Source organism: Amblyomma americanum, chromosome 7 (genome assembly GCF_052857255.1).
Source record: "Amblyomma americanum isolate KBUSLIRL-KWMA chromosome 7, ASM5285725v1, whole genome shotgun sequence".
Lineage (NCBI taxonomy): Eukaryota > Metazoa > Arthropoda > Arachnida > Ixodida > Ixodidae > Amblyomma > Amblyomma americanum.
In genome coordinates, this window is record NC_135503.1 from 3,012,432 (window position 1) to 3,039,807 (window position 27,376).

The 27,376-nt window shown below is 47.0% G+C and overlaps 1 protein-coding gene and 1 long non-coding RNA gene across 10 annotated transcripts in view; one reads left to right on the forward strand and one right to left on the reverse strand.

Annotated features, from left to right (window-relative positions):
- The window catches only part of LOC144098283 (uncharacterized), an 854,931-nt gene that overhangs the window by 246,387 nt on the left and 581,168 nt on the right, over positions 1 to 27,376 (reverse strand). The gene's annotated exons all lie outside the window — the stretch shown is intronic.
- Positions 9,634 to 20,537, forward strand: LOC144098274 (cytochrome P450 3A4-like). 2 transcript variants are annotated; one of them, XM_077630782.1, is made up of 5 exons: positions 9,634 to 9,776; positions 13,851 to 14,042; positions 14,818 to 15,007; positions 16,623 to 16,831; positions 17,420 to 20,537. In XM_077630782.1, the coding sequence occupies exons 1-5, from the start codon at positions 9,756 to 9,758 to the stop codon at positions 18,353 to 18,355; spliced, it is 1,548 nt and encodes a 515-aa protein (XP_077486908.1). In that variant the 5' UTR covers positions 9,634 to 9,755; the 3' UTR covers positions 18,356 to 20,537. The 2 variants fall into 2 exon arrangements, with proteins under 2 accessions (XP_077486908.1, XP_077486909.1); XM_077630783.1 differs by having other exon boundaries at positions 13,856 to 14,042.

The following is a 27,376-nucleotide window of genomic DNA, read 5'->3' on the forward strand; positions in this document are numbered from 1 at the left end:
TGCTGTGTGGTGATGTCGAGCTAAATCCCGGGCCTTCCACCTGCGCTGGCGTCGCCGATAATACCAGAGATTGCAATAATGAAATACTGCTGGCACAGGACGATATCAAAGCTGGACAGGCATCTCTTCTAAGCGAAATGAAAACAATTCGTACCAAATTTGCGCATCAGGAAAAAACCTTTGACGAAATTAAAACAAGACTTGCGAAAATTGAAGAAGACTGTGCTTCATTAGGCTCCCTTAAAGCAGAATTTGAGAACATCCAGTGCCTTGCCGAAAACAATGCGAGTCAGGTTGCTGATATAGTCCAAAGATTGGATGACTCAGACCACCGTGCTCGTCGTTGCGATTTGTTATTCTTTGGGCTCAAAGACACCTGCCAGGAAACGTGGGCGGAATCAGAAAAATTAATCGCCGAACTCTGCAGTACTATTATCAAGATTTCTATTTAACCAATGGACATCGAACGGGAACACCGCCTCGGCCATTTTAACGAAAATAAGAACAGACCCAGAAAAGTAAAATTTGCGCATTTTAAAGTAAAAGAGCAAGTCATCACTAACGCAGAGAAATTAAAAGGGACCAACTACAGCATCTGTGAAGACTATTCTCCCAACACTCGTATGGCCCGCAAGAACCTCATCCAATTTGCAAAGAGACAAAGAAAAATTCACCCTGCGTCACAAAAAGATGACCATTGGAAATGCCACACATACTTTTGATCATGCGTCACAACAGGTAGTACCACGTGCCCCGTAGCTGTTGGCTTGTCACCAACGTTAAGAGATTACCAAGCCAATTTCATTTCTGTACACTAACATCATAAGCCTCCTACCGAAACGCGATGTATTGGCTAGTATCATTGACACAACTGAATGCAACACAGTCATACTAACTGAAACCTGGCTAAATGAATCCATACGCCACAACGAAGTACAGGCCATATTTCCTAACTACGATGTTTTTCGCCGCGACCGCATAGGCAAACGAGGGGGCGGCGTCTTGATAGCCACTCATCGCAACCCTCAATGCTACAGCTTAAAAGTAGAGTCACTTTTAGAAATATTATTCATCTGCTCTAGCGCCTCATTCCCTCTCACCGTAATCTGTGCTTGTTACCGTACCCCCGACAGCGACGCTTCCTTCATCCCTCTATTTCACAGCGCCCTTCACACGGTAACCACGAAGCTTCCACATGCTACTATTTTCGTACTGGGTGACTTAACCTTCCACGCAATAGATTGGTCTTACCCGCCTGAGACGTCATCAGATTCCCCTGAGTGCGATTTCATCAACACGCGTCAAACCTTCGCTTTAACCCAGCTGATATCATCTCCAACAAGGGAAACTGTTCAATCATCTAGCATACTTGATCTAATTCTAACTTTGCACCCAGAAGCTCTATCTTCACTTTCTTATTTGCCAGGACTTAGTGATCATTCAATAATCCATGCCACATTTTTTATTCACCTGTCCAAACCAGAGAAAGTAACCAAGACAAACGCACTTTACGATAAAGGCGATTACACTAGCATTAACCAAGAACTCGAAGCTTTCTGTAGTTGGTTTATAATCCACGTTAAACAAGGCACTCCTGAGACTAACTGGGCACTCTTTAAAAACAAAATACACAGCCTCATTAAAAGATACATTCCTACTATTACCGTAACTGAGCGCCTTACATCACCTTGGTTTAATAATACACTAAGGCGCCTTAACAACAAGAAAAAAAAGGCTTTTTCGATCCGCTACACGATAAAAGAACCCGAACACATTTAATAAATATTATGAAGCTGAAAAATCTTATACCTCAGAAGTTCTCAAAACCAAGCATTCATTTTTTTTTTTCATTTACATTGCCCAATATGCTACGCACAAACCCCCGTCAATTCGGGAAGTGCATCAATCCTAAGTCGAGCGATACGATAACACTTTGCGACGATGATCATAACCCAATCGCGGAGCAAGACGTTGTTGAAATCATAAATTTAACCTTTAGCTCGGTTCTCACTCGCGAACCAGATCGTGACCTTCCTGATTTCCTTTCCTTTGATTTCCCGTCCATGCCTGACATTACTTTTGACCCTAATGATATTGTAAAAATTATAGACTCTTTGAAACTAACGTCATCTGCAGGTATCAACGGCATTAACGGAAAAATACTCAAAAACACAAAGCATACTACTAGCGTCATACTGTCCCATATTTTTCGCCAGTCTCTTTCATCAGGTGTCATACCGCATGACTGGGAAGTGGGCAAAGTCATTCCAGTTCCAAAAAAGGGCCCATCGTATTGTCATCATAATTACCGACCGATATCCATCACTAGCATTCCTTCAAAGTTAATGGAGCATGTAATATACTCGCATATTATGAAATTCCTAGTTTCAGTTAACTTTTTTCAGCCTGCTCAACATGGTTTTCTAAAAGGTTTATCGTGCGACACTCAACTAGCATTGTTTGTTAACGACTTATGCTCCAACTTCGACCTTAACATTCCAGTAGACGCTCTGTTCCTTGATTTAGAATAGGCCTTCGACAAAGTTCCTCATGAGCGGCTCTTTCTAAAACTTTCACGCCTAAATCTTAATTGCTTTGTTTTGGAATGGATTCGGCACTTCCTCACTAACCGACAGCAGTTTGTTTTAGCTAAAAAGCGTACATCTTCTTATGCTTCTGTTCTGTCCGGGGTGCCACAAGGCACCGTCCTGGGGCCCCTTCTCTTCCTTATTTATATTAATGACTTACCAGCTAACTTGTGTTCTAACGTGCGCATGTTTGCAGACGACTGCGTTCTTTACCGCCCAATAACCAACAGTAGTGACATCCAACTCCTACAATCCGACATTGGCGGCGTAATAACCTGGTGTAACAAATGACTAATGTCTTTAAGCACGAAGAAAACATCTCTCCTATCCTCTCATCGACGTCACTCCCAACCTACTTTAAGCTACTCAATCTCCAATTCCGAAATCACTGCTGTAAAACCGCGCAGCAAGATTCATCCACTCGGTCTATTCCTATAATGTAAGTGTCACTGAACTAAAATGTAATGTTCATCTTACAAACTTAGCAGACCGCCGTGCTATCGCAAGATGCCTTTTTCATAAATTTTACTATCACCCCATGACCAAGTCTATTATCAGCCCTGCCCACCGCATCTCCAGCCGCACGAACCGCCAGAAGGCCGCTTACCCTCCCGCTGCCCGGACTAGTGCTCACCTGTCATCATATTTTGTCTGCACCGCAAAGGACTGGAATGACTTGCCCAACACCGTCGTACTTCACTCCGACCCATCATCATTAAAAAAAAAATCCATCGAATCAACTATGTGCCCTGAATTCCACTCCCTCATGTAATACCTCTTTAATGGGGCCTTTGAGGTTGTAATAAATAAATAAATAAATATTGTGTAGGGAAAATATTGTTAGTTTGTACGAGTGCGGGTAGGCACCAGTTTGTAGACTGCGCCAGTCTACCGGCTCTTCTTTGGATAGCCTTTTGAGTGGGGCTGGGTCGCGTTTCCGCTGACCCCTGTAATGATAGAGTATGTCTGAGTACGTGGGATTAACAGGGTCGAAGGTGCCCGTGGTGCAAAGTGTTGAGTTTGCTCGGTTGACGTACCCTCGAGCTAACTCGTCTGCTGCCACGTTGCCCCTGATCCCCTCATGTACCGGAACCCATACTATATTATATTTAGTGTTTATGTGTCTTCTCGTCGTGAGTAGATTATGATTGGCGATGCTGTCGATCCTGCTTCTTGTGTAGTTTCTGCATGCTTGTTTGAGTCCATCACTATAGTGAGGTTTCGTACCGTTGCGTTGCCGTGCGATATTGCCAGAACAATGGCGGCTTTAGCTGCCTCAATGCTTGGGTCGTTTATCGTTACGCTGGTTATTTCTTTCCCTCCTTCGTCTCTTACAACGGCGATCGTTTTGCATTGGTATCGGTACTTTGCTGCGTCCGTGTAGACTACGCTGTGATTGCCGCTGAATTCTCTGCTGAGTGCTCGGACTCTGGCTTGTCGTCTTTCATGGTGTAGATTGGGGTCCATGTGTCTAGGTATAGGTCTTACCCGGATGTTGTTTCTGTCTTCATTATTAATCTGTTCCTTGTGTTTTTGTGTGCCCAGGGGTAGCCCTAATTTCTCCATTAGGTGTCTTCCCTTTCTGGTTTGAGTGAGTCTGTCTAGTTGTGCACTACGTTGCGCTTCTCGTAGTTTGTCGAAGGTGTTCGATACTCGTAGTGCCATTAGCTTCTCGGTCGGTGTTGACATTGGAAGTTTGAGCGCCGTTTTGTACGCTTTGCGTAGTATGGTGTCTATATGTAGAGTATCTTGCTTGTTTAGTTCGGGGTAGGGAAGACTGTACGTTACCCTGCTCGTGACGAGACTGTCTATGAGTCTTAGGATGTCCTGTTCTCTCATCCCCTTCTTTTTACTGCTGACTCTTCGCACGATTCTGGCGACTTGCTCTGTTGTATTTTTAAGAGAGGCGATGGTTTTGCTACATCGTCCTGTGTTTTGCAGCCCCATTCCAAGCACTCTGACTTCCGTTTTCTCAGGTATTGTCTCGTTTCCGAGTTTCAGGGTGATTTGGGGGTCGTATTCCCGTGTATCTTTTTTTTTTCTCACGTATTCCGACTTTTCGGCTGAGCACGATAGTCCTCTGGTCCTGGCGTATTGTTCAGTATGGTCGATCGCTCTTTGTAGCTGCTCTTCTTTTACCGCTAGGGAGCCTGTGGTTGTCCATACTGTTATGTCATCTGCATACTTCTTAATGACGTCACCGCGCATAGGAAAGCTGAGAACAAGAAGGGGAAGTTAGGAAAGAGGCTCTTATCTTCTCGCTCTCAGCTTTCGCTGTGTGCGTCTTTTTGGCTGGTTTAATTTCTTAATGCAATGCACCAACTAGCCCAAGGACGTGTATTACATAACTTGCGTAAAGAGGTGGCACTCGTGTGACATTTCTCTAGGTGTATTGGTTTTGTTTTGTTCCATCGTGCACTGCATATCTTCGCTAACCCAAAGCGTCGCCCCTTAGGAAACACCTCATGCTACTGGCTCCGTTGGATTAGCTTGCTCTCGTTGGCGGATAGAAAGATTATGGGCGAATTATGATTATTATCTCTTCCCGGTAGGGTGAAGAGCGGGGACGTTTCCGACGGTGCGTGTTGTCTGCACTTGGACAAGTTGCGTTACCAATGGCCGATCCCTTGGCGAAGACGAAGTGGCAAGAATTTGCAGTCCTGCTGGAAAACGTTAAGAGACATGCTGCAATGAACGACGACGCTAACAAAGCTTAGACTCTAGCGCAGTCGCCGGAGGCTGGCTATGTTCATCGCGCAGTCTTGAAGGCCATGCGCCACTCGTCGCATGGAGACGACGAAAGCGCCTGTAGTCCTGGCGTAAGTAAAGTGCATTTAAACAAGCAAGAAACCTTATGCTGGCAGCTTTCACCGCGGCGACCGACGAACACCAGAAAAATGCAATGTGATATGTGTAAAAGGAGCACGAAAATATCCCAGATGAAGGAGCGAGTTTTTTTCTTATTATGACGTTCAAACAGCAGCTTTTGACACGACTGAAACAAGCAAGCTCTTGCTATTTGGGCATGGTTAGCACTTTTACATCCGATGTAGGATATTTATTTATTTTATTTATTCACAATAGTGTTAAGCTCTTGCGCCCTGTTAGAGAGATTACTTTTACACGAAAAGCATTTGCGGCCTCTGGTGAAGCATTTCAGCTGAGTAGCACCCTCTGAACCCATTGCTATCGAGTCTGTTCAGTGGAGTCAGTCAGCAGTGGTTTGAATGCGGCGTGAAAATTTGAATCTATCAGCCCTTGGTGTATAAGGCTGAATATCATGAGGGTGATTTGTACGGGCGGATATTCGTAGTGGACGTCGTAAATATACATCCTGATCTAACTTTAAGTTTTTATTACAAAGCTCGCAAAGGAATTTCAGACGCGCTATTTTTCTCCTAGGGACATGGGTGGTGGACCGGCCCTGTGAAGGAGCGCGTAGCACGGAAAAAAAATTCAGGGGGGCACTTTGTTGACCTAATGTGCGGTGAGGGGAAAGAGTTTAGCGCGGTGTTCCTACTAGTGTCCCTGTTGTGTGGTCAAGATGTTGATTAAGTACACAATTCTTTGTGAATCTTAAATGCTGAAGACCCCGGAGCGCGTTTGGGAGGCATCCGTCTGATTCGACGCCTTTCCGCAAACACTCTCCAGCGTCCTAGACAAGCAGAACTACATATGCGTTGGCAGGAAGCACCTATCTTCTTCTGGGACATTTTAACAACGAACAATTAAGAAGGGCGTTGACATCACACCCTACACTATTCGTTTTTTGACCGCGGAGAAAAACAGTGCTGTGCCATATGATCTATTAATGTTGCTGGGACTATTTAGTCTCTGGAAGAGCCGCATGATGGACCGCCATGGTGAATCACCACGGTCGTCGAAATCTTTGTTTCGTGAACAATGCGCTTTGGTGCAGGGAGTATATGCTGCCCTGCAATAGCCGCCTAGCTGGCTCCCCTATCTGGATGCATGTGTGTGCCTCCCAGACTTTTGATGTTTTGGAAGGAGGGTTCATGCAGAGGTAAGGTGGCCTGGTGTTTTGTGGCGTGAGCGTGCTTAGACTTTTCTTTTCGGCACTATTTCCATGCAATAAAGAAAGTAAGGCACAGTAAATAGCGTAGTCGTTAGCACGCTCGGCTGCGGAACTGAAGGATGGTGGTTCGAATCCCATCGTGCAGAGTTTTTTTTTTCTGGATGTAACGGACGCCGGACAGATCCATGGCCGCGAATATGAGTCAATAAAGGGTTTCACCTTAAAAATGAACTGGAAGTATGGTCCCAAATGGCTAAAAGATTTGCTTCAGAAGAAATTTATCGGCTCTGGACCTTGCCTACACATCACTAATAATTTCTTTACACATTCGACCCACATCTTTAAATCAAGACTTCCATCCAGAATTTCTCGCCATCTGGAAGCCCTTTATCACCGACTTCGCTTAAATTCTGCATTTACAAACGGTTTGCGATACCGTTTCGGTCAAATTAACAGTCCGCATTGTAACAACTGTGGCTCGTCCAAAACTGTGGATCACATCCTGCTTAAGTGCCTTGCATATGCTGACGAGCGTGCGTGCTATAGATGAACGTTGCATGGAGATGGCCTACCCAGTGCCTTTAAAATAGACAGTGTATTAGGTCCCTTAGGCAACAGAGACATGCAATGAACGTTTTGTTTGCATATTTAAATGACATTGGATATCTTGACAAACTCTAATTTCATCTTGCATGTTGCCCTCATGCATTCTTTTCCCACTGAGCTTTGTACGCCGATTTATCAGACAATGCACTTCACCATTTCATATGTTACATCATTTTTCGCCGATGCACCCCATTAGGCATTTAGTGGCCGCATTTTATGTTCTCCTCACTTTTCTTTATTTAATTTATCCTACCCTGCACCGCTCTCCTTCCGTCTTTATCTCTCAAAATCCCTTCCCCACGCAGAGTAGCTAGCATACCAGCGCTTCTTAAACGTCGGCTAAATTCTCTGCTTTTTCATTAAAGGGTTTCTTTCTTTCTCACTGGCAGTATGAAAGGAAATATGCAGGCAGGCTAAATGCGAGACTGTCAACTCTTCCCGTGTACAGCTACACGGGACTGTAGCCAGGCAACTCGCTAATGGCGCATGGCGTTTCTGCACTGTGTAAACCCGAGCAATCCACACAGGACTCACGAAGGCTGCAGGTGGAAATATACTAGAGCTGTCTGGCCCCACACACAGCCGCCTAGACTTTGCCACGTTGCTGTACGGGGAGCCCTATTGCTGCTGCCCGCAGTTCACCGTCATGTAGCCCGCGTCTTCCATGCACACACTGCATGTTTGGCCACTACGCAGCCCACGCTTAGCCCTTTTGTATCCAATACGTAGGATACAGGCGGGGAAGATGTGGGAATTGCAAATGTGCCCAGGACCCGTGTAGGCTGCAGGCGGGAACACTAGGTGTTGGGCCACACATGGCCTCCTTGGCTCCGTCAGGGTGCTGCACGGGCAGGGGGTGTCCGCACTTCACCCTCATGTACCCCCATCTTTCATGCACACGAACTGCAAGCAGCCCACGCTTAACCCTTTCATACCCGATTGAGGATATAGGCAGGTAAGACGTTGGAATGGCAAATGTGACCATGTCCAGCCCACGCGGGACCGTCGCAGGTGTTGCTCAGGCAGCCCAAACTGCGTGCATATAACGCTTCGCCACTGTGAAGCCCAAAGTTCGGGCCCTGTATTTTCTACCAGGACCCATGTAGGCTGAAGGTGGGAAAACTAGCTCTTTGCCTGCACAAAACCACTGCGGCTCACTCACGGTGCTGTACGGGCAGCCCCTTTTGGGATTACCCGCCCTTCACCATAACAGAGCCTGCGTCCTTGCCCCATGCATGTATCTGTGGTGGGACCCAGGTGGGCTGCCCGCTCTGTTTAGGCCCACGCATAGCCGACGAGGGACCCACTCAGGCATATAATGGGCAGCCCAACGTTTTTGCCAGCACTGCACTCACGCGGGACCGATGTAGGTTTATTGCAGGAAGCCACGGTACCATCCCTCATTGCCCATGTCGGACCCGGTTGGGCCCGCCACCTTGTGCTGCTGCTGGGGATTACACAATCTTTAAAAATAGTATTTTTGAGTTACAAGAGCGTTTTTCTCAGCGGATCATTGTCAGCGGTGTAATACATCAGAATACAGATAAGACATGCTAACTAGCAGACTGGGTAACTGATGTTAGAATAGTTAATTTTTTTAATTATTAAAGTTAGGCTCCTCAATTACTGAGAGGCGTGTTGGGCCACAGCGGCGAGGGTAACCGCGTTTTCAAAATTCCAAAACTGATACAGATATTGCTTACGGTGGGCTACACGCCTCTCAATAATTAAGGAGTCTAACCGTAATAGTTAAAAAGGTAACTGCTTAGCATTAGTGGACCGTTCTGCTAATCAGCAGGTCTTACCTGCACTCTGATGCATTACACTGCGACAATGCCATGCCGAAAAAAGAGCTCTTCAAACTCAAAAACCCCTTTTTCTTAATATTGCAGAAAGTGTTAGGTGAAGCAGCCTGTATTATGTTTTGCAACAATGACTGCAGACTCAATCACGCCTCGCGCTATAGGTCCGTTATCAGACGGGGAGCCGAAAGCGGCTCCTAAAACGCGTTCCCACTCTAGTAGATAATTTTATATTCCATTGTTTGGGGGCTGTAAGTGGAGGCTAAGAAGAGTTATAAGTGTTGTTAGTCTAAGTATTTGAGGGTGCAATAAAGAAGGCCTTGCGCCACGTGTTTCTCCAAGCGATGCGAAGTTCTTCCCATCTTCGTAAGTGACTGCTACTTATAGACTGCCATAACAATTGCTGGTTGTTATGGCAGTCGCTGTCTGAAGAGCAGGAAATGTTTAATGATGTCACTGGCATTCATCCAGGTTCCTCGTCAATAGGCCTGCGTTAAATCTATGGGCAACATAGGAAAAAAACAAGTTTACGAATGGAGACGTCAGAAGCCAAGGAAAGGATAATTATTCTGATGTCGAGTTCGGCCTCGGGCGATACACATCGATAGCATCTTCAGTGAACGTCGGCAGCATCGCAGACGACCGGCTGGGAAAACAGCCTTCATGTAAATATTTTAGACTGCGCTGCGCAGGGACCCGTCAGTTCGCAGCAGCACCCCCTGAATGCAACGAAGGGTACTGCAGGTATGTGCTTTAACTTTTTTTCACATCTCTTCGTTGGTTCGGCTCAAATTTGATGCCGTGGCCGGCGCAGGGAGCCTCAGTATTGTGGTTTTAACCAGGGTGTCGAACCGTAGTTTTTTCGGATTCGGGTTGAGTTCCGGGCTTGGCATCGGAGTGGCAATCCGTTCAGGTTCGAACCGGTACGGGCCGGACTTAACCGCTTGAAACCAAGAACATTCTTAACGCAGATGGGTTTTAATCAACCTGATAATGCTGTGTACTTCTACGTGTCATTGGTATATAAAATTAAAAAATCCAAAATTTGCTTCTTGGTAGATGTTCACTTTACCTCACTAATTTACTGTCCGCGGCAAAAAGATTAGAATGCACTGCAAGAGCCGCAAAGTCAAATCAACTGAAAATTGGTGCACAGCGGCTATGTATGCGCTAGAATCGATTTGATGAAGGAGGAAAGGTGGTGTGTTTTGCATTCACAAAACCCTCCAGTTTCCGCAGTTTCGGAGACCCCGTCGCGCAAGCATCGGGTCTCCCGTGAAGCTCGTGTCAGTCGGGAATTTCTCCTACGCAGAGTACTTGCGCGGGCGCCTTCTCGACATGTCTCGTGCGCCCTTTTGAGAGATGAAGACGTCGTGTAACGTCAGGTATACACAGAGAAGACATCTTTCCGTCACCCCAAAACCCAATTGCCATTCAACTTCCCAGCACACCTGCGACATGCATCTCACGTGCTTACCAAAGATATTTTATTTGGATCACCTGTTCCACGTCGCCATTGCAACTCGCATTGTATATCTCAACTCCCTAATAGCTCAGTATCTTCAAAAACACAGCTAATCATGGCTTCTCGCTAATACAGTGTAAAATTAAGATTTTTGCCCATGCTGATGTCGTCGCCACCTTTTGTTGTGACAAAACTAGTATGATATGAAACGCACGCTTGGTTTGGTTGTGAGCCATTCGTGTCTGTACGAAAAAATTTCCAACATCTTCGTTACGAAGTTACGTAGTTTACACTGTTGCAAGGGCTGCATTGTGTGAAGAAGAATGTTTATGCGCTACATAGAATTTTCGTGACTTTTGTGGGCTATGCGTTGGCAGAATCTTTTGGTATACCTTTATAGAGTCTGGTGAGTCTGTCGTGTACTTTCTGTCCACCAACCTTTTTCAGGGTTTCTACTTTTAAAAACCGGAAACCACTTCTTCCTAACAGCGGTGCTTATTAGGTGACTGAGTGCTCATCTCTTTTATGGACATGGTAGCGAAGGAATTTTGTACTACAGATTCGATTTCCTTACTCTTCGCTTTTCCTTAAAACACATGAAGGACCTCTCCAGAAGGCATATGACAAAAGTTATGATCGGTCATTACTTCCTCTACCCGAGTGCCTGCCGGCTTTCCTAGCCTTTCTTGACCCTGGTGCATTAAAGCGAGTTCAGCGAATGTAGATTCAATAGGCCGCAAAATCCTATTTTACACTTCAAACGTGGAAGCGTCTTCGCGACAAGGGAACGCTTGTTCCGTGATCAGTGAATTGCCACATGCGCGAGCAACGAGAAACTATTGAGCAATGAAATTATTTGTGGCATGGGGCTGTGTTCGTTTCGGGTATACTTCAGCAGACTGTTAAAAAGGTCACTGAGATCACGCCTTACACTATAAGATTTCGACCTGTGAGGAAGGATTCCAGAATTGCGCGCGAACTTTTCATCTTAATGGGACTGCTTAGCATGTGGGAAGAATGCATGATGGATAAACACGCACAACCGCCGAGTTCAACGAGGTCACGTTCAGAGCACAGCGCGTTTTAGAGCCGGATGTTTACGCTGCACAAGTTCAACTTCCTCACTGGTTGCCCTTTCTTGACGGGTGCGCCTTCCGGAATTTTGATGTGCAGCTGAAGTAAGGGAGTGATGGCGGCGTGAGGCCGTATGCCGAGATCGCTGAATTCGACCAGGTCAAGTAAGGCGCGAGGAGGATCAGGGAGGTTCCTGATATTCCATGGACAACAATAAAAACAATCTTCGAAGATAGCCGAGTAGCCTGCCTAAGGCAACAGCAAACGAAGCTTTTCTGTTGCGCCGCCACTGGCTCGATTCCCTCTCGGGGTTAGAGCATGGTAGTTGTTTTCTTTACTGCGTTTGCAGCATAGTCTTTCTCAAAAATTACCATGGTGTGCGTGCGTGCGTGCGCCTGTGTATGTGGATGCGCATGCGAGTGCACATTCATGCGCAGCCTTCATCCCTTGATGCACACCCTGGTAGGTGCACATCCAGGCACTCACTGGCAAAAATTCATTTTCACTCAATAACCCCCCCCCCCCCCCCCCTCACGATTTAGCCGATGTAGCCGAGACGGTTTGTTGCGAATGCTCCACGTATGCCGGGTGACCAACAACCCGAAGCGCGACAGCAAGAGGCAGATATAAGCCACCCGCCAGAGAATTCAAGATCCAGCAGTCTGAGAACTGCGTGAGGAAGCGGAACGCTAGCGAGTGGCATTTTTTTTATAAGCAGAACAATTACAGCAGACAGGCATAGCACAGAATCATTTCATCGCAATTATATTTCATTAGAGTAGCATCTTTCTGGGTGTAAAAATTAACGCATGTCAGCGAGCGCATGTATTTTCGCATCGAATTTCGATAGAGGCGTAATACTAGAAGGCCGTGTAGTGTGCGATGTAAGTGCTCATTAAAGAACCCCAGATGGTCTAAATTTCCGGAGCCACTCATTACGGCGTCCCTCATAGCCTGAGTCGCTTTGGTACGTCAAACCCCCATTAACCAAACCAAACCAAACCAAATCAATCCTTTGTATAATCGCTATTTATTTTCTTTTTGTACGACGCGCACGCGGAAACTAAGACGGATGAACTTTGGGAGACTCTAATGTGCAGCTCGGACTCTGATCCTCACCTTAAAACCATCCGCCTGGCCGAACACGCCACCCGGGTCCACGAATTCCAGGCCATCGTCTAGGCGGTTGGGCTCAAAACCATCATATATCCGTCGGAAAATAGTTATATACTGCTACTACTTAAGTATCTCCACCGCTGCTTCAAGCCCGCCTTTCCTTGCTGATTTCCGCCGCGTGCAAAAAGAATGTTGGGACTATGAAAAAAAAAAACTGCACCAATTTAAACGCCTTTATTTTGTAATAATAGTATTAATACCTGAGGTTTAACGTGTCGAAGCGACGCGGAGGCTATCAGGAACGCTGTAGGGGAGGATTCCAGATTAACGTAGATGTGCTGGGGTTCCTCAACGTGCGCTCACATCGCACAGCACAGGCGCGTTTTTTGCGCTTCCCCGCCACCGCAATACGGCCTCGCGGCCGGGAGCTAACCCGCGACCTTGGGATCAGCAGCCGAGGGCCACAGCCACTGAGCCATCGTGACGGTATTATTATTTAGTGTCTGCTGTCTAAGACAACGCATGCCTCCAAAAGTAATGTTGCACAACGTGGTTGGGTCGTAGCGGCTATATTTTGCAGATTTATGGTACATGACACAAAGAAAGGGAAGCCATTATCAGTCGGTGCTTTATCAACTAGGGTAGTGCCAACAATTCGATTAAAACTAGACGGACACATGTGAAAGGATGATACTGAACTCAAGATTTCGCATTAATCTGGCGTACAGTGATTTATAATTACCGAAAGCGCAATGCAGAAGCGCCAGTTAGGTTTCTTCCTATAGACACCAGACCTCCTTCAATTATGTTGTCGCATAGACTATGTCATTTTCGCACTGCCTAGCACAGGCAGGTTTCGGTGGGTAAACCTGCGCGCTAGCACGTCATTTTATATGACAAAAAAAAGAGAAAAGAATGCCGGGCTGCAAAAAAAAAAAAGTGGAGCTGAACCAAGACCTCAACTGGTTCGGAACGGTTCCTTTGAATCGTTCAGTTCCAAGATGGTGAAAAAATATGGGTTCGGTTCCCGTTCCGGGCAAAAATACGGGTTCGGTTGCGGTTCGACATGCTGGTTTTAACTTAGCGACTAATATTATAAACGAAACGACACGTTCCAGATCAGTGGGCTGAGCCGTTTTCGAGAATAAAGTGAGTTTTCACAGCGCAGGTGGAACATGACGCCCCACCTGGTGGGCATCGTCGCCAGCGTTGCGGTGGTATTAGCAGCCGCCGTCGTGCTCTTCGCAGTGAGACGCCGCCGCATCCTGAGGTCCTTCAAAGACCTCGGCATTCCGGGGCCTAAGCCTGACATCATTTGGGGGAACCTGAGGCAGATTACCCACCACCGACTCGCGGTACGGGCTTCTCAGATAGTCTGTAACTACCGCTCTCATCTTAACCCCACAGGAGTGCCAGCAGCGCTCCCCCTGCACAAGGATTTCGGAGGCCGATCATGCGGAGCACCACACTTATTTGCTTGTTTCTTAGCCATCCCACAGCCTAGCCGGGCTTATCGTCTTGTCCTCGCAACAGAGCAACACGGAATGACAGTCCCGAACGTAAGCTGTGTAAGGCTCTCAAGCATGAAAGCAACAGATTGTCCGTTCCTGCTTCCGTTCCTGCTGGTGCAATGCCTCTGGAAGACGACCACACGTTCTAATAAAATGTCCGCAAAGACGTTTCTGTGTAAAGACGAATATTCTACCACACAAAATAGGATTACGTCAAGGGTTTAAGATGAGAATGTCGTTTGAACGAGCCCTCCAGGCCAAGGCGACGGCTGCAAGCACGCAACCACTTCCATTCTTGCGAAACGCGCCACAGTTCACGTTCATCCTAGCTACAGCCGACGTACGGAACTGATGTCGGTATTTTTGGTTCTGCTTCTCAAGATGGCTTTGCCAGCCTGTGTACAGTATACGCTCTTCTCGATTTTATAAGTGAACCCTGCTTTTTTCGGCGTCCTGATCTGCCACTGCCGCAAGCCCAAAGAAGCGATAAGTTTAACAACTGACGAGCGCAACGAGTAAAATCAGAGCGACGTAAAAATAATTCGGCACGCTTCCACTGCAGTAGTTCTGGTATCGATGTATTATGTTCAAACGTGATGCATTTTTTTTTTCGGTACAGACGCTCATGGAGTGGAAGAAGCAGTATGGAGCAGTGTTTGGTATCTACATGGGCATCGAGCCCTTCTTGGTCATCACGGACCCGGATATGGTGCAAGAATGTTTCGTCAAGCAAGCAGCAATATTCCAGGACAGACCCATAGGCTTTGTCGATGCAGAGCCTTTTAAAAGCAGCCTCTTTCAACTCAATGGTAAGCCCCACGAAACATCGCACACAATGTCGACACGCGGCGCCAAAAGACACGGCTGTGCCGGGGAATGCGCCAGGTTTACCAAAAAGGGCGGCATTTTAACTACACGGGCGCGAAGAAACCGACACAAACATTTGAGTGTACATCCATTTTCTAAAAATTATTGTGACCTAATAAAGGTACTTTGGATAACTTTCCTAGAAAGCTGAAGAAAATGTTACAAACTGTTTTGGTAATTGAGAAGCAACCTGCATCACGGTGTAAGTAGGTTATTCAGGGCTTGCTTGCGCAGTGAAACGAAAATGATTTTGTTGTCGCACTGCCAGTTATAGTAGGATGTTCGTTGGTTCGTTACAGCGAACGGTTAGAGGCTGCGCAAAAGGACGAGGAAAGGAGGTGAAGAAACGAATACACGACCTTGGCGTCGTATTGGTTTCTTTACCTCCTGCGCCCGTCCTTTTGCGCAGCCTCTAATCTGCCGGTTATGAGCAGCACAGCTCCATTCCTCTTTGATGTTCACGGACGTCTCTAGCGACGTTCACAAGGTCAGCGCTCGCATGGCGTGCGACGTGACAAGGAAACCAGTTGAGCGGCGGTTGGCCCGCGCGCCCTTCGTGCTCGCTGGTAAAAACCTTTACTGGGACCAAAAGGCGGGTCAAGTGAGGGAGCTCGGATTGCTAATTTTACTCTGGGTTCCAAAACGTGCTTGTGAGAGAACGTAACCAGGGAGGGGCAGTAAATTAGAGAACAAAAAACCCCGAACTACGCCTGTGCCCCCCTCGCCTCACGTGACCAGTGATGGCAACAAGAACTCCAACTTGCTGGCGCGGAGAGTCTGAGCTGTCTATTGACGTGCAGCTGGTGAGAGTCAGGTAAAACCAGATCTGAGGGGAGATTGTGCTAGAAAAAACTAGCCAACCTGTAACGCAATGCCTCATGACTTCCAGCGTACCAGAAGCTTGGAAGAACGCTAACATATTGATTCTTAAGAAACGAGACGTCAAAGACTTGTAAAACCACAGACCGATCAGCTTATACTGTCCGTTGCCTACAAGGTAATCGCGATGTACTAATTTACGATGTACGATTACTTACAATGTACGATTACTAATGTAATCGCAAACATAATCAGGACAACCTTAGACTTCAATCAACCCAATGATCAAGCAGGTTTTCCTAAAAGGTTACCAGAAAATAGACCATATTCACATATCAATCGAGGGATAGGGAAATGCGCTGAATATAACCAACCCCTATATATTGCCTTCATTGATTGCGAGAAAGCATTCAGGGAGTCAGTAGAAACCTCGGCACTCATGCCGGCACTGCGGAATCAGGGTGCAGAAGATTTATGCGAAAATACTGGAAGATATCTATAACGACTGCACAGATACCATAGTCCTCCATAAAGCCAGCAATAAAATTCTAATAAGAAAGAGATCCAGGCAGGGAGACACAATCTTGCCAATTCTATAAGGGGATGGAACACGATGCCATGGCAATCGGTCGACGCCATTAGCACCAGCTGCTTATTTCTTGAGTTGTACAAGACTACAGTATGATTTTTATTTGTCTGCGCTCACCTGAGCCTTAATTATTATATTCCGGATTTCAGGTAGCTCATGGAAGAACGTGCGGGCGGCGCTAAACTACGCTTTCAGCTCAAACGTGATTAAGGAGCTCTCTTCGGCAGCCATTTTGTGCTCCTCAAGGTTCGTGGATGCCGCGGCAAGGACAAGTCGGACCAACGGACACGCGGAAGTGTTCGAGCTCGCCATGGGCCTCTCGTTCGACTTCATTATGAAGGCGGTGTTGGCGCAGAAGGTGGGTTCATAAACGATTTGTATATTGGTACCATTTAGGCGCGAAAGCGGATTTCGCTTTAGTTTACGTTAAATGCTAGACCCCTCCAAAATATCTGCGACTAGAATGTACAGAACAGTTCACGCACCGTTTAGGCGCGTTGAATGATGGAATTAAATGTGGAGAGACAAAGAAGGTTTACGAAGTGCGCTGAGCACAGGTCAATCAGGTATGTGCACTAAAAAAAACACTGCTTGAAAATACAAGCGTTAGGGCTTATTTTATTTTAATCAAAACTTCGAACAGGGAACGAAGGAGATAAGTTTCAGTATCTTTAAGTCACAGGATTGTTTCTGACATTGGTCGCATGAGTACAACGTCAAATATTTTTTCTCTCAGTAAATTGCTGTCTCAAAATACTCTTGACACAATTGCCGCAATGGAACGAATTGTACAGGGGAGTAGTGATCACGGGATCTTTGGAAGAGAAGCGGAATTGCGGTAATCGGATCTTCGAGACGTTTTTCGGTATAGCGTACCAAACTTTAATGGCAATTTACTGTTCACGAGCTCTAGTGATTGAAAATTTGTTTCTGCGATGTCATTCAGGCGAGCAGCCAGGGAGACTCCAGCGAGCCCATTTTGCAAGACCTGAAGCAAGTATGCAAAGACATGGAAAACTCTGCCATTGAAGTGGCATTCACACTGCCCGGAGTACGCGCCCTACTCACGTGGGTATATCCGCTGACGAGGCACGCCAGAGCTTTCAAGGATGTCCGCAACCTTGTGCGGAGTGCGGTAGAGCTTCACCGCTCCGGCGACGGGGCGAAGGAGTGCAGCATACTGCAGGTACTTTTGGACGCGCGCGCAGAAGGCGATGTGCACCACAGGCCTAACAAGCGACACCTGGACGACCGGTACATCGTCTCTAATGGCGTGATTTTCCTTTTGGCTGGCTTTGAGACGACGGCTACCACACTGTCCTTCTTGGCGTACCTCTTGGCGAAACATCCCAGCGAGCAGGATGAGATAGTGAAGGAATTCGGAGAGCTTTTCCCTCGCAAAGCAGCGCAGGACCTTAGCTTTGACGAATTGCGTCAGCTTAGAAGGCTGGACTGGACAGTCCTGGAAGGCCTTCGTCTGTACCCGCCTGTCCCAGTGTCCTTGGCCCGAAAGTGTTCGCGGGACACGACCGTCTGCGGTCAATTCATTCCCGCCGGCGTCAACATCCTGGCGGCGCCCTGGCTTCTCCACTACGACCCCGACCTTTGGCCCGAACCCGAGCAGTTCCGCCCCGACAGGTTCGCCGAGGAGAACCGCGAGCGCGTACGCAGTGGGTCGTATGTGCCGTTCGGACTGGGGCCGAGGGTGTGCATAGGGGAGAAGCTGGCGGTGCTTATAGTCAAGTCTGCGCTCATTCAGATTCTCCAAGATTTCCGGCTAACGCTGCGTGGTGAAGAGCCCAGCTCAGTTGTGGCTGATCATGGCTTCGTACTTATTCCCGAAGGGGTAAAGATTCGACTCGAGCAGAGAGCTACTCCTTGAGTGTGGCGTCTGTAGTGAAGGATTGGGGAGCATGAGGCTTCGGTACTCAGAAGGGAATCAAATGCAGACACTAACGAACCGATAATGAATATCAGATGGAAGTTAATTCTTGCAAGCTTGCGAAAACCATCAGGATGAGGGGCCCGAACTCAGCCGAAACCGAGCTCTCACTATTTATTCAAGTATAACGAGTAGACACCCCCCCCCCCCCCCCACCCCCGCCTCCAAAACATAGTATCATTATACTTAAATTGTTTATGAGCAACTGGCCAGATGTGAAATGGCATTGACACTTTTTATATTCAGCGCCTAGGTACGATAAAACTTACAGATAACAAATATTCCGTGATCCTCAAGTACATACCACAGGATTTTACTCGTGGTATGTACTTGCGGAGGACGAAGTCTCTCCTCCTCCTCCAAGTACACACCACGAGTAAAATCCTGTGCTTGACTGGGAGTGACCATCGCGATGGAAATTTTAACGTTCCGAAATGTTCCTTATAATATTCGAGGCTTTTAGCAGTAGTCTACTAGACTAGCATATGCCTTTCCAAATATGGCGCTTTCAAATACTCCGCTTCATTCCCTATACATTTCCTTCTGCCAGAGTATAAGCGATCACAGGCGAGTCAGTTAAGTGGGCTCTGGAGTTATGCAGGAGGAGTGACAGACAACATTTAGAAGCCGGTGAAAATTACTCCCATAACACAGCAATGTCATCAGCAAAGTGGGCACGACGCACTAAAAGCACAGTGCCGCAAGCTGCATGCTTCAGGAACGTTCCAATTGAACATTTGCGGAAATGTTTCTGCGCATGCGCGATGTATGTATGTATGTATGTATGTATGTATGTATGTATGTATGTATGTATGTATGTATGTATGTATGTACGTACGTACGTACGTACGTACGTACGTACGCACGCACGCACGCACGCACGCACGCACGCACGCACGCACGCACGCACGCACGGATGGATGGATGGATGGATGGATGGATGGATGGATGGATGGATGGATGGATGGACGGACGGACGGACGGACGGACGGACGGACGGACGGACGGACGGACGGACGGACGGACGGATGGATGGATGGATGGATGGATGGATGGATGGATGGATGGATAAGGCTGAATCCTTTGAATCGGGTGGTGGTTCAAGCCACCTAGCCATGAATTGTGAAATTTTACTCTTGTTTTGATTTTAGCCACCAATCAGATAACCTTGATTTGGTTACTTCAACGCGCTTAAAGTCTACATTTCCTTCACTGTCCTCAAACCCCAATGCTGTAGATAAATCAGCCTCGCTGCTTTCCACTGTAGGGTGAAGCCCTTTACAGAAAAGTATCAAGTGTTCAGCCGTTTCCTCCTCCTCTCCGCCCGCAGCGCACAACGTGTATATCTCGTGGTACCTGACTCTATATGTCTTAGTCCGCAAAACTCTCGTCCCGGGTTCAAATAACAAAGAGCTTACCCTACAATTATCATAGATAATTTCTTTGGCAATTTCCTGTTTAAAGATCCTGTATATTCCCAGTGCCGATTTCGTAAGCATCCCTGTTTTCCACACAGCTCACTCTGTTTCTTTAACCTTTTTGTTAACCGATGATTGCTGATTTGCACCCCCTTCCCCCCCCCCCCCCCCCTGCTGTCCAGATATTTGCTTCTCAATTTGCTAGTTCGCTTTCTCCATTTCGTGTCAACATTCCTGATGTGCAGGTACCTGAAAACTTTCCTAGACCACTGTTTTTCCCCCCCTTTTCTCAATCGTTCCTCAAATGCTATCTTACTGCTATAGCTTCTCTGCTCTCCAACGACACCCACCCCATATCACCGTGTACCCCCTGATTTGGTGTACTGCCATGTGTGATTTGGTGTATTGCCAGGTGCAGCCAGCGCCCTCTATAGGAGATTTGGTTTTGGTTGGGAAACACGAACCGGCCGTGCATTACTGCGCGGTAGTGCCGCGACTGGTGTGAGCTGTAACTGCCACGTAACTGCTATGTAACTGCAACGCGTTTTTATCTAAACTAAGCACGTGTTTTACAAGCGCCAACTTCTGCCGTGGCGTGGCCTGCGGCCACAGCGTGGCGCGAGGGGTGCTACAACATACATGATATTTTTTTATTGTTTTGGTAATTATTGCGAGCAATGAAATAAACCTTCAGTTGCTAGTTAGCGCTGTGAGTGTCTTCGATTCTCGGTCCTGTGTTTCGCGCGCTGTTTTCGTTGCAATCTGGGTCTCACAAGCTCCACTGGTGGCAGCACCTGCCATCACAAGGTAGTGGCGCATAACTTAACCACTGCAAAAGGATTGGTATAAAAGCTCCCAGAAACATATGAAAGTCGATAATGAGCAATTACACACATACGGGTAACAACCATTTAACGCTATCGGGTTATACCCTGCTGTGACTTTGATGTGGTCCCGTAGCGCTCGCCACCCGTTTCCTGACTGAGCGCTGCAGCTCTCTTGGCGGTGGCGAAGACTCCGAGTCAGGCGTCGGTGAGAATAACAAAAGGGGACTTTACACACTATGCACAAGTCATTATACAGGACAAGATCGGCCCGGGGGCCGAGAGCTAACAGCAAACGCGACTGTTCTCGCACGGCGACGTCCGCCGAGACTCCAACGCGTCACACATCTCCCTCCTCTCGTGAGCGGCACTCGGCTCACGCTGGGTCGGTCTCTCCGGTGGATCGGTCTGTCTCCAGGCGGCAGCGTTGGGGCTTATAAAGCCCCGAGAAACGGTTGTCACTCAAACGGCCCAATACAAAGCCAGCACTTGACGACCATCCGAGAGGTCCAACGAGCGACCGCGCTGGCCACCCGCTTCAAGTTTGCCGCCCGCGGTGACATCCAGGGGGAAAGAGGAACCGGCGCCTCTTGATGCACGTTTGGACATGTCGCCCACCGATGCTTCTCCATAAAGCGCCACTGCCTGGTGGAGAAGCATCTTAGCTTGTCAAGGGAGCGTTAGGGTGTTGTGCCTTGCGGCGCAGCACCGGGCTTGTCCAAAGGGCATTCACAGGAGAAATTTTGCATCTTGTAGATCTGAAATCCGGGCTGGTTGTCCGGGCACAACAACCCTTAGCGCTGGGCTTAAGTGTGCACTAAAGAGGAATTTTAACTCGTCTTTTTAGCGCGAGAACTCGATCTACACGTTCCGAGCATTTTTAGAAATTTCGAATTATGTACCTATGCGACCGATTACCGTAATTTAAATCGAGTAAACGTCCCGGCTTCAGCCATTTTTTTAAACTCAACGCGGAAGGTAGGAGGAGTCAAACAACACGTGGAGTGCCTTTTGAGATGCCGAGAGGATGGGTTTATTCCAGCCAGGCGAATACCGGCACGAGCACGAGACACGTGCCAGCCGCCGCGAGCCTCGCGCGAGCGCAGCCAAGCTAACCGGCCTAGCCACGGCATGTGGCTACTGCCTACAACAGCATCTCAGCACCTTTTTATTCAATCACGTGTTGCATAATTTTGTGTTTGTTCTGGAGAATTTCCCAAGATAGAGTTTAACACCTACCAGACATTTCCAGGTCTCCTACCAGTTGAATTAAAGTGGTTAAAAATATACTGCTTTTTGGCGACGCGAAGTTGTTTAACGACAGTTTCTAAATTTGTACTTCTTCAGCGCTTTAGGACAACTGCTTCTAAAAACAGTTTGTAGAGCTTGTCTCGTTTCCTAATACAGCAACATTTTCTGTCGATCCACGGTTTCCTACTTTTCTATAAATGTGATTTTTTTTTTCAGAGGGATAGAAATTTAATAAACGTTAATGAATATGTCTACAAATTTTCTGTATGCTTCATCAATGTCGTTTTCCTCAAGACAATTTTCCCAGCTAACTATAGCCAAACGCTCCTTAAACTCGCATAATTTATAGCTCGATAAAATGGCATTTGTTTTGATTGTTGCTGAGAACGGAGAGTCAGATTGAACAATATGAATATAGCCAAGTGGTCTCTTAGAGCAAAAGCGATAGTACCTGTTATAATGAGATCTAAGAGTGTTTGTGATTGTTTGGTAATCCGTGTGGGCGACATGATAATATTTTCACAGAAACTAACATTTAGTACGGTCTTGAATTCCAGGGTTGCGTTATTAATGGCCAAAATGCCGATGTTAAACAATACCATTTGTTGGGCGAGTTGGTGCTCACGAGGATCCATAACACCGCGACAGACGGGACAGAGAGTCAGATTACGTCAGCGCTCTGTGTCGTGTCCTCTCTTCTCTGACAGCGCTCTGTGTCGTGTCCTCTCTTCTCTGACCCGTCTGTCGCTCTGTTATGAATCCTCGATGTTAAAGTCACCAGCTAAAATTAATTTATAATAGTTCAACTTGACGAACTCTGAGAATGAACCAAGAAATAAAAAGAACTCAGCAGAACTACTGCCAGGTGGACGATAGCAAAAAAAAAAAAATATTCTCATGCCAGACTTAACTTAAGCCGCTCTGTAATGCGAAAGCCCTGAGGGTAAAATAAATGAAATGAAATGAAACTGCAAGGACTTCATACTAAGGTGTGGTAAAACAAAATTCAGAAAGCATTTGCGATCCATAACATAAAAAAAATAACGTAGAAACACCTCATCACCCTCTTACAGAACGGTTCAGGTAGAAGCTTTTGTATGTCGTTATCACACAGACATCATCTTCACAGGCAAAATAAACTTCGGAATTAAAATTTAACATTGAAACGTGTTTGCACTTCACCAAAAAAACAGTCAAGTTCCGCTTGCTTCTTTTGACTGATCGGAAGTTAAAATGAACGCAAGCACAGTATTGCCAGTTATCGCGCTTGATAACAATATCGAGGTCAGACAAATCTTCCAGATCAGTAAAAAGAATGAAATTGAAAAAAAAGAGTGTCACTCCTTAACGCCTATAACAAGTTGCTACACAGTTTGTCCAAATCAGAAACACAATGAACGACAATAGCGGGCTCAAGTTTACTTTCTAACGAATATTTTTTCCGTTCCGATGCCAGGCAAAGAGGTCATCACTGTCAACTGACCAAGCCTTTTCACAGCGCAGCAGCTCGCTGTTCTGACGCATCATGTTCTCGGCGAGTGAAACATTCGACTGAGCATCTCTTAAAGCTGTCCCTTCTTGCAACCACATGTCCAGAGTTGATTGTCTTCAATAGCGTCCAACGATTCCGGGCACCTTTTATGGCCTGGACTAAACTCGGCGCACAACGCCCATGCCATTCAACGTGAGCTCTGGCAGGATCACGGATTTTTCTACATCTATATTTTCCATCGTGTTTTCATTATCGGTCACTGGTATGCCGTGCACCTCAAGGTTCAGCTTTCTACTAAGCCATTCAAGGTCGTGCATGGTCATTTTCATGGACTGAATCTCATCCGTGTCGAAACTGGCCTCAAGTGCACTGACACATTTATTTGAACTGCAGATTTCATTATTATATTTCACCTCTTGCTCGAGTGTGTCACTTTATTTTTTTTACCTTAATTCGATTGACTGCTTCACTTCATCGACTTGGACGGGCAGACCAGCGAGAGCGTAAAGCCTTTGACATATGTCGGCTAAACAGCCGCTTGCAAGGTCAGGTTTCACACTGGATTTATCAAAGCTTTCTTCTTTTGTGTTACGGCGGTCTGGACATCGCCGCGTCTTGCGACCTTTCTCGCCTTTGCCCTTATACGTTGACTCAGACATTCCGGAGCAATCTGCGAGCGAGTTGGTGTACTCACTTTCGGCACACTTGACGGCATGTCCTTTACCTGGTAGGCATTATTCACAGCAAGGGCATTTCTATGGCAAGATGGACGCTGGTGTATATTGTGCAGCATACACGTTTAAAAATGGAAAAACATTCGCGTAACACCAGAACCAAGAGCAATGCAAAAAGACATAACAGCGAGCAACACGGCAGCAGCGGCGGTGGTAGAAGGCAGAAAAATTGAGCAGAAAAAAAAATTGCCAATCTGGAAGGCGAAAACGAAACGAGTAAGGTGGGCGTCTCTTCACCACCGTCGCTTCCGCTCGTGTGACCAGTTCACCGCTCGGCCGGTAGAAGCACGGTGGCGAAAAAACTCTGTGACGTCACGCTTTCGGTTGTCTTGAAGCCAAGGCAGCGGGGTGCGAAAGTTGAAAACTGGCAAGCGAAAATGAAACGAATAAAATTGGCGTCTCTTCACCACCGCCGCTGTTGCTCGTGTCCTCAGTAATTCCGTTGGTGTGACCTTTTAGAGGCCTTGACATGTAAAGAGAATCCAAAGCATGTCGTTTACCAATATTCGTTCGTGATAGACAAGCAAGAACAGCTACCGCTCGGCCATTCGGTGAAACAGTTAAACCACTGCTAATTTTTTTCGTTCCACTGCAGCGTGGCTTCTAGTACGCGGAGACCTTTCCGAGAGTAAAGGTAGGTGGGTTGGGGGTGGGTGGCGCTTCTGGAGGGTGAATTAAGGTGCGCGCTGGTGGGGTGGTATCGAGGATTGACGTGGGTGACTAGCGGGGTGCGACGGGGACACGGATGGTCGATGGAGGCTTGACTCTCCGTGGCTACAGACAGACGACGGCTCCCAGTTGCGAAAGCAACACTACGCCAGCCAGCTCGGCTCGTCGCGTGGTCGCACTTCAGCCGTATGCCATGGCCCACCAACGACCTTGAGCCACCGTTGCCTAGCAACGCTGCAACCGCACTCCAACAGATGGCGCCGCCGTCGACGCCGCTGCCATCGCCGCTCGCTCCCCCAGATGTGCTCCGCTGTGTTAGAGGGAGAGTTGTTCCTTGTCTTCTGTGTGCGTTTTATTCATGCTGCGAAACTTGTCTCCATTATGAACTGCAACCAACTAGCCCAAACCACCGTGTTACTTTAGTTTACTGTCGGCCATGAACAATCTGAAAGTTACGATGTAACCGTCATCTTTGGTTTCAATGTTGACATTCATTTTATCTCAGTGCCCTACAGGTAACATGTTAGCTCTCGTTTTTTTACTGTTAATTTATGCACTCGTGCACACTGACGTAGCTACAGTGAATCTCGTATGAACGCTAAGCTTTGCCTCGCTTTACACAGTCATCTCGTACTGGGTGATCTGTTATAATTTTTCGCTTTGAAAACTGTCTATGCAGCAGTTTCTTGAGCGTTTAAGAGAGTATCTCGAATACCACCCGCATTCGAGCGTTTCTGGTCCGTCCGAGATTTCAGTATGGCGGCCGGTCATGTGATCAAATTGCTGCACCAGTCGTCCCTATGCTGGTCTTTCGCTATATATATATATATATATATATATATATATATATATATATATATATATATATATATATATATATATATATATATATATATATTGATACCGTCTGAGCGGGTGCCGATACTGGTGCCACCTAGGGTCGCCATTGGTGACAAAATTGTGGCCCCCCGTTCGGCGCAGAGGGTCTGGAGTGGTGGCATACAAACCGGCACAATTGTTGAAGCCTGGTGTGTGTGCGTGCGCGTGCGTGCGTGCGTGCGTGCGCGCACGCAGTTGACACAGTTGAATCCTGTTGTAAAAGGGCATATTCGCCGCCGCATGCCTGAAAAGCACGTGCCGTTACTGGTGTAGAACAGACTGTCGCGCGTGTAATATGGTTATGACATCAGAATATCCTTGACTTCACTCTCGCGGTCGAATTTCGATGGAGGCGAAATTCTAGAGGGCCATGTACTGTGCGATGTCAGTGCAGGTTGTGTGCAGGGTGTTAAGACTCGTAGACTGCGACTGTCACGCTGAACTGTCGTCTCCACGGATATAGGGCTGGAACTTCTGCTAACCGTCTGGGTACGGCAAATGGTCATCCCACCTCCACCAGATTTGTAGTAATGTTACAGTGCCCTGGAATCCACTTAAAACGCACTTCTTGCACATGAAGTGGCACAAACTACATTGGGATCGGTACAAGAGACTAGTCCTCGAGCTTTCAAGCGCTGCCAATACTGAGAGACAGTCCGAGAGCATAATATGTGCCGATTACAATGTGCCGATTACATAATAGATATAACAGGGAACTATTTGAATGGCGGAACTAATAGCGAGAAATTCAGCACCAAATAGTGGGTGGACAATCTGGGACCCGGACAGAATGACTCCAATCTGGTGCATGGAAATAAACACCTACTGCTGCTTTTTGCCACGTTGAGAGGCATCTGTGACAATAACTGCGTGGCTAGGATACTGGAACAGATATTCTTCCAGGAGACAATTTAGCACATTGGCAGTCAGGTTTTTTGCATATTGCGGCAGCGTACTGCACTCACCTAAGCGAGGCTGCAATTCTAGTCAGCAGGTACTCTGTAAACACAAATTGAGATAGTTTGTATTGCAGCCAATGTTTATATGGAAACAAAGCTGGGTGCGTCAAAAAAAAAATGGTAGGAGCCGCTCTAGTCATAGGCTGAAATTCCCGTAAGAAGGAGTGCCCTGTGAGAAGCTGGAAACGAGAGTTCAAGTCCCGTACGCGAGATTCTAGAAAGAGGGCAACATTTGCCACTGATTTTGGCAAACCCAGGCAAAGCCGGAGAGCGCGCCTCTCCAAAAGCACCAGAGGTTGAATTTTGTATCTAGAACAACTGGAGAACAGAACGCAACCGAACTCCGAAATTGTCCTTACATAGTTCTGATCGAGAAATAAAAGAGTGTCTCTGCGCATACCAAATTTCTTATTGCTAATTCGTGTCAGGCGACCGAGAACCCGCTTCAATTTCATGACAATACTTTTGATATGAGGTCCCCAAGCTAAATGAGGGTCGCATATTGCCCTTAGGTATTTTAAGGACTCAACTTGTGGGATTTGGGCGCCACAATACAGTAGTGAGATATAAAGAGGGGACGCTGGTGGAAAAACGAGAACGCAAGATTTGTTCACGTTGAGAATTAAATGTATCTTGCCCAGCTATACTTCCAAGGCATTGAGGTCGGCTTGCAGTAAGTGGTACAGTGAATGAATATCTCTAGCAGATGCAAGAAAGGCTGTGTCATCTGCACAC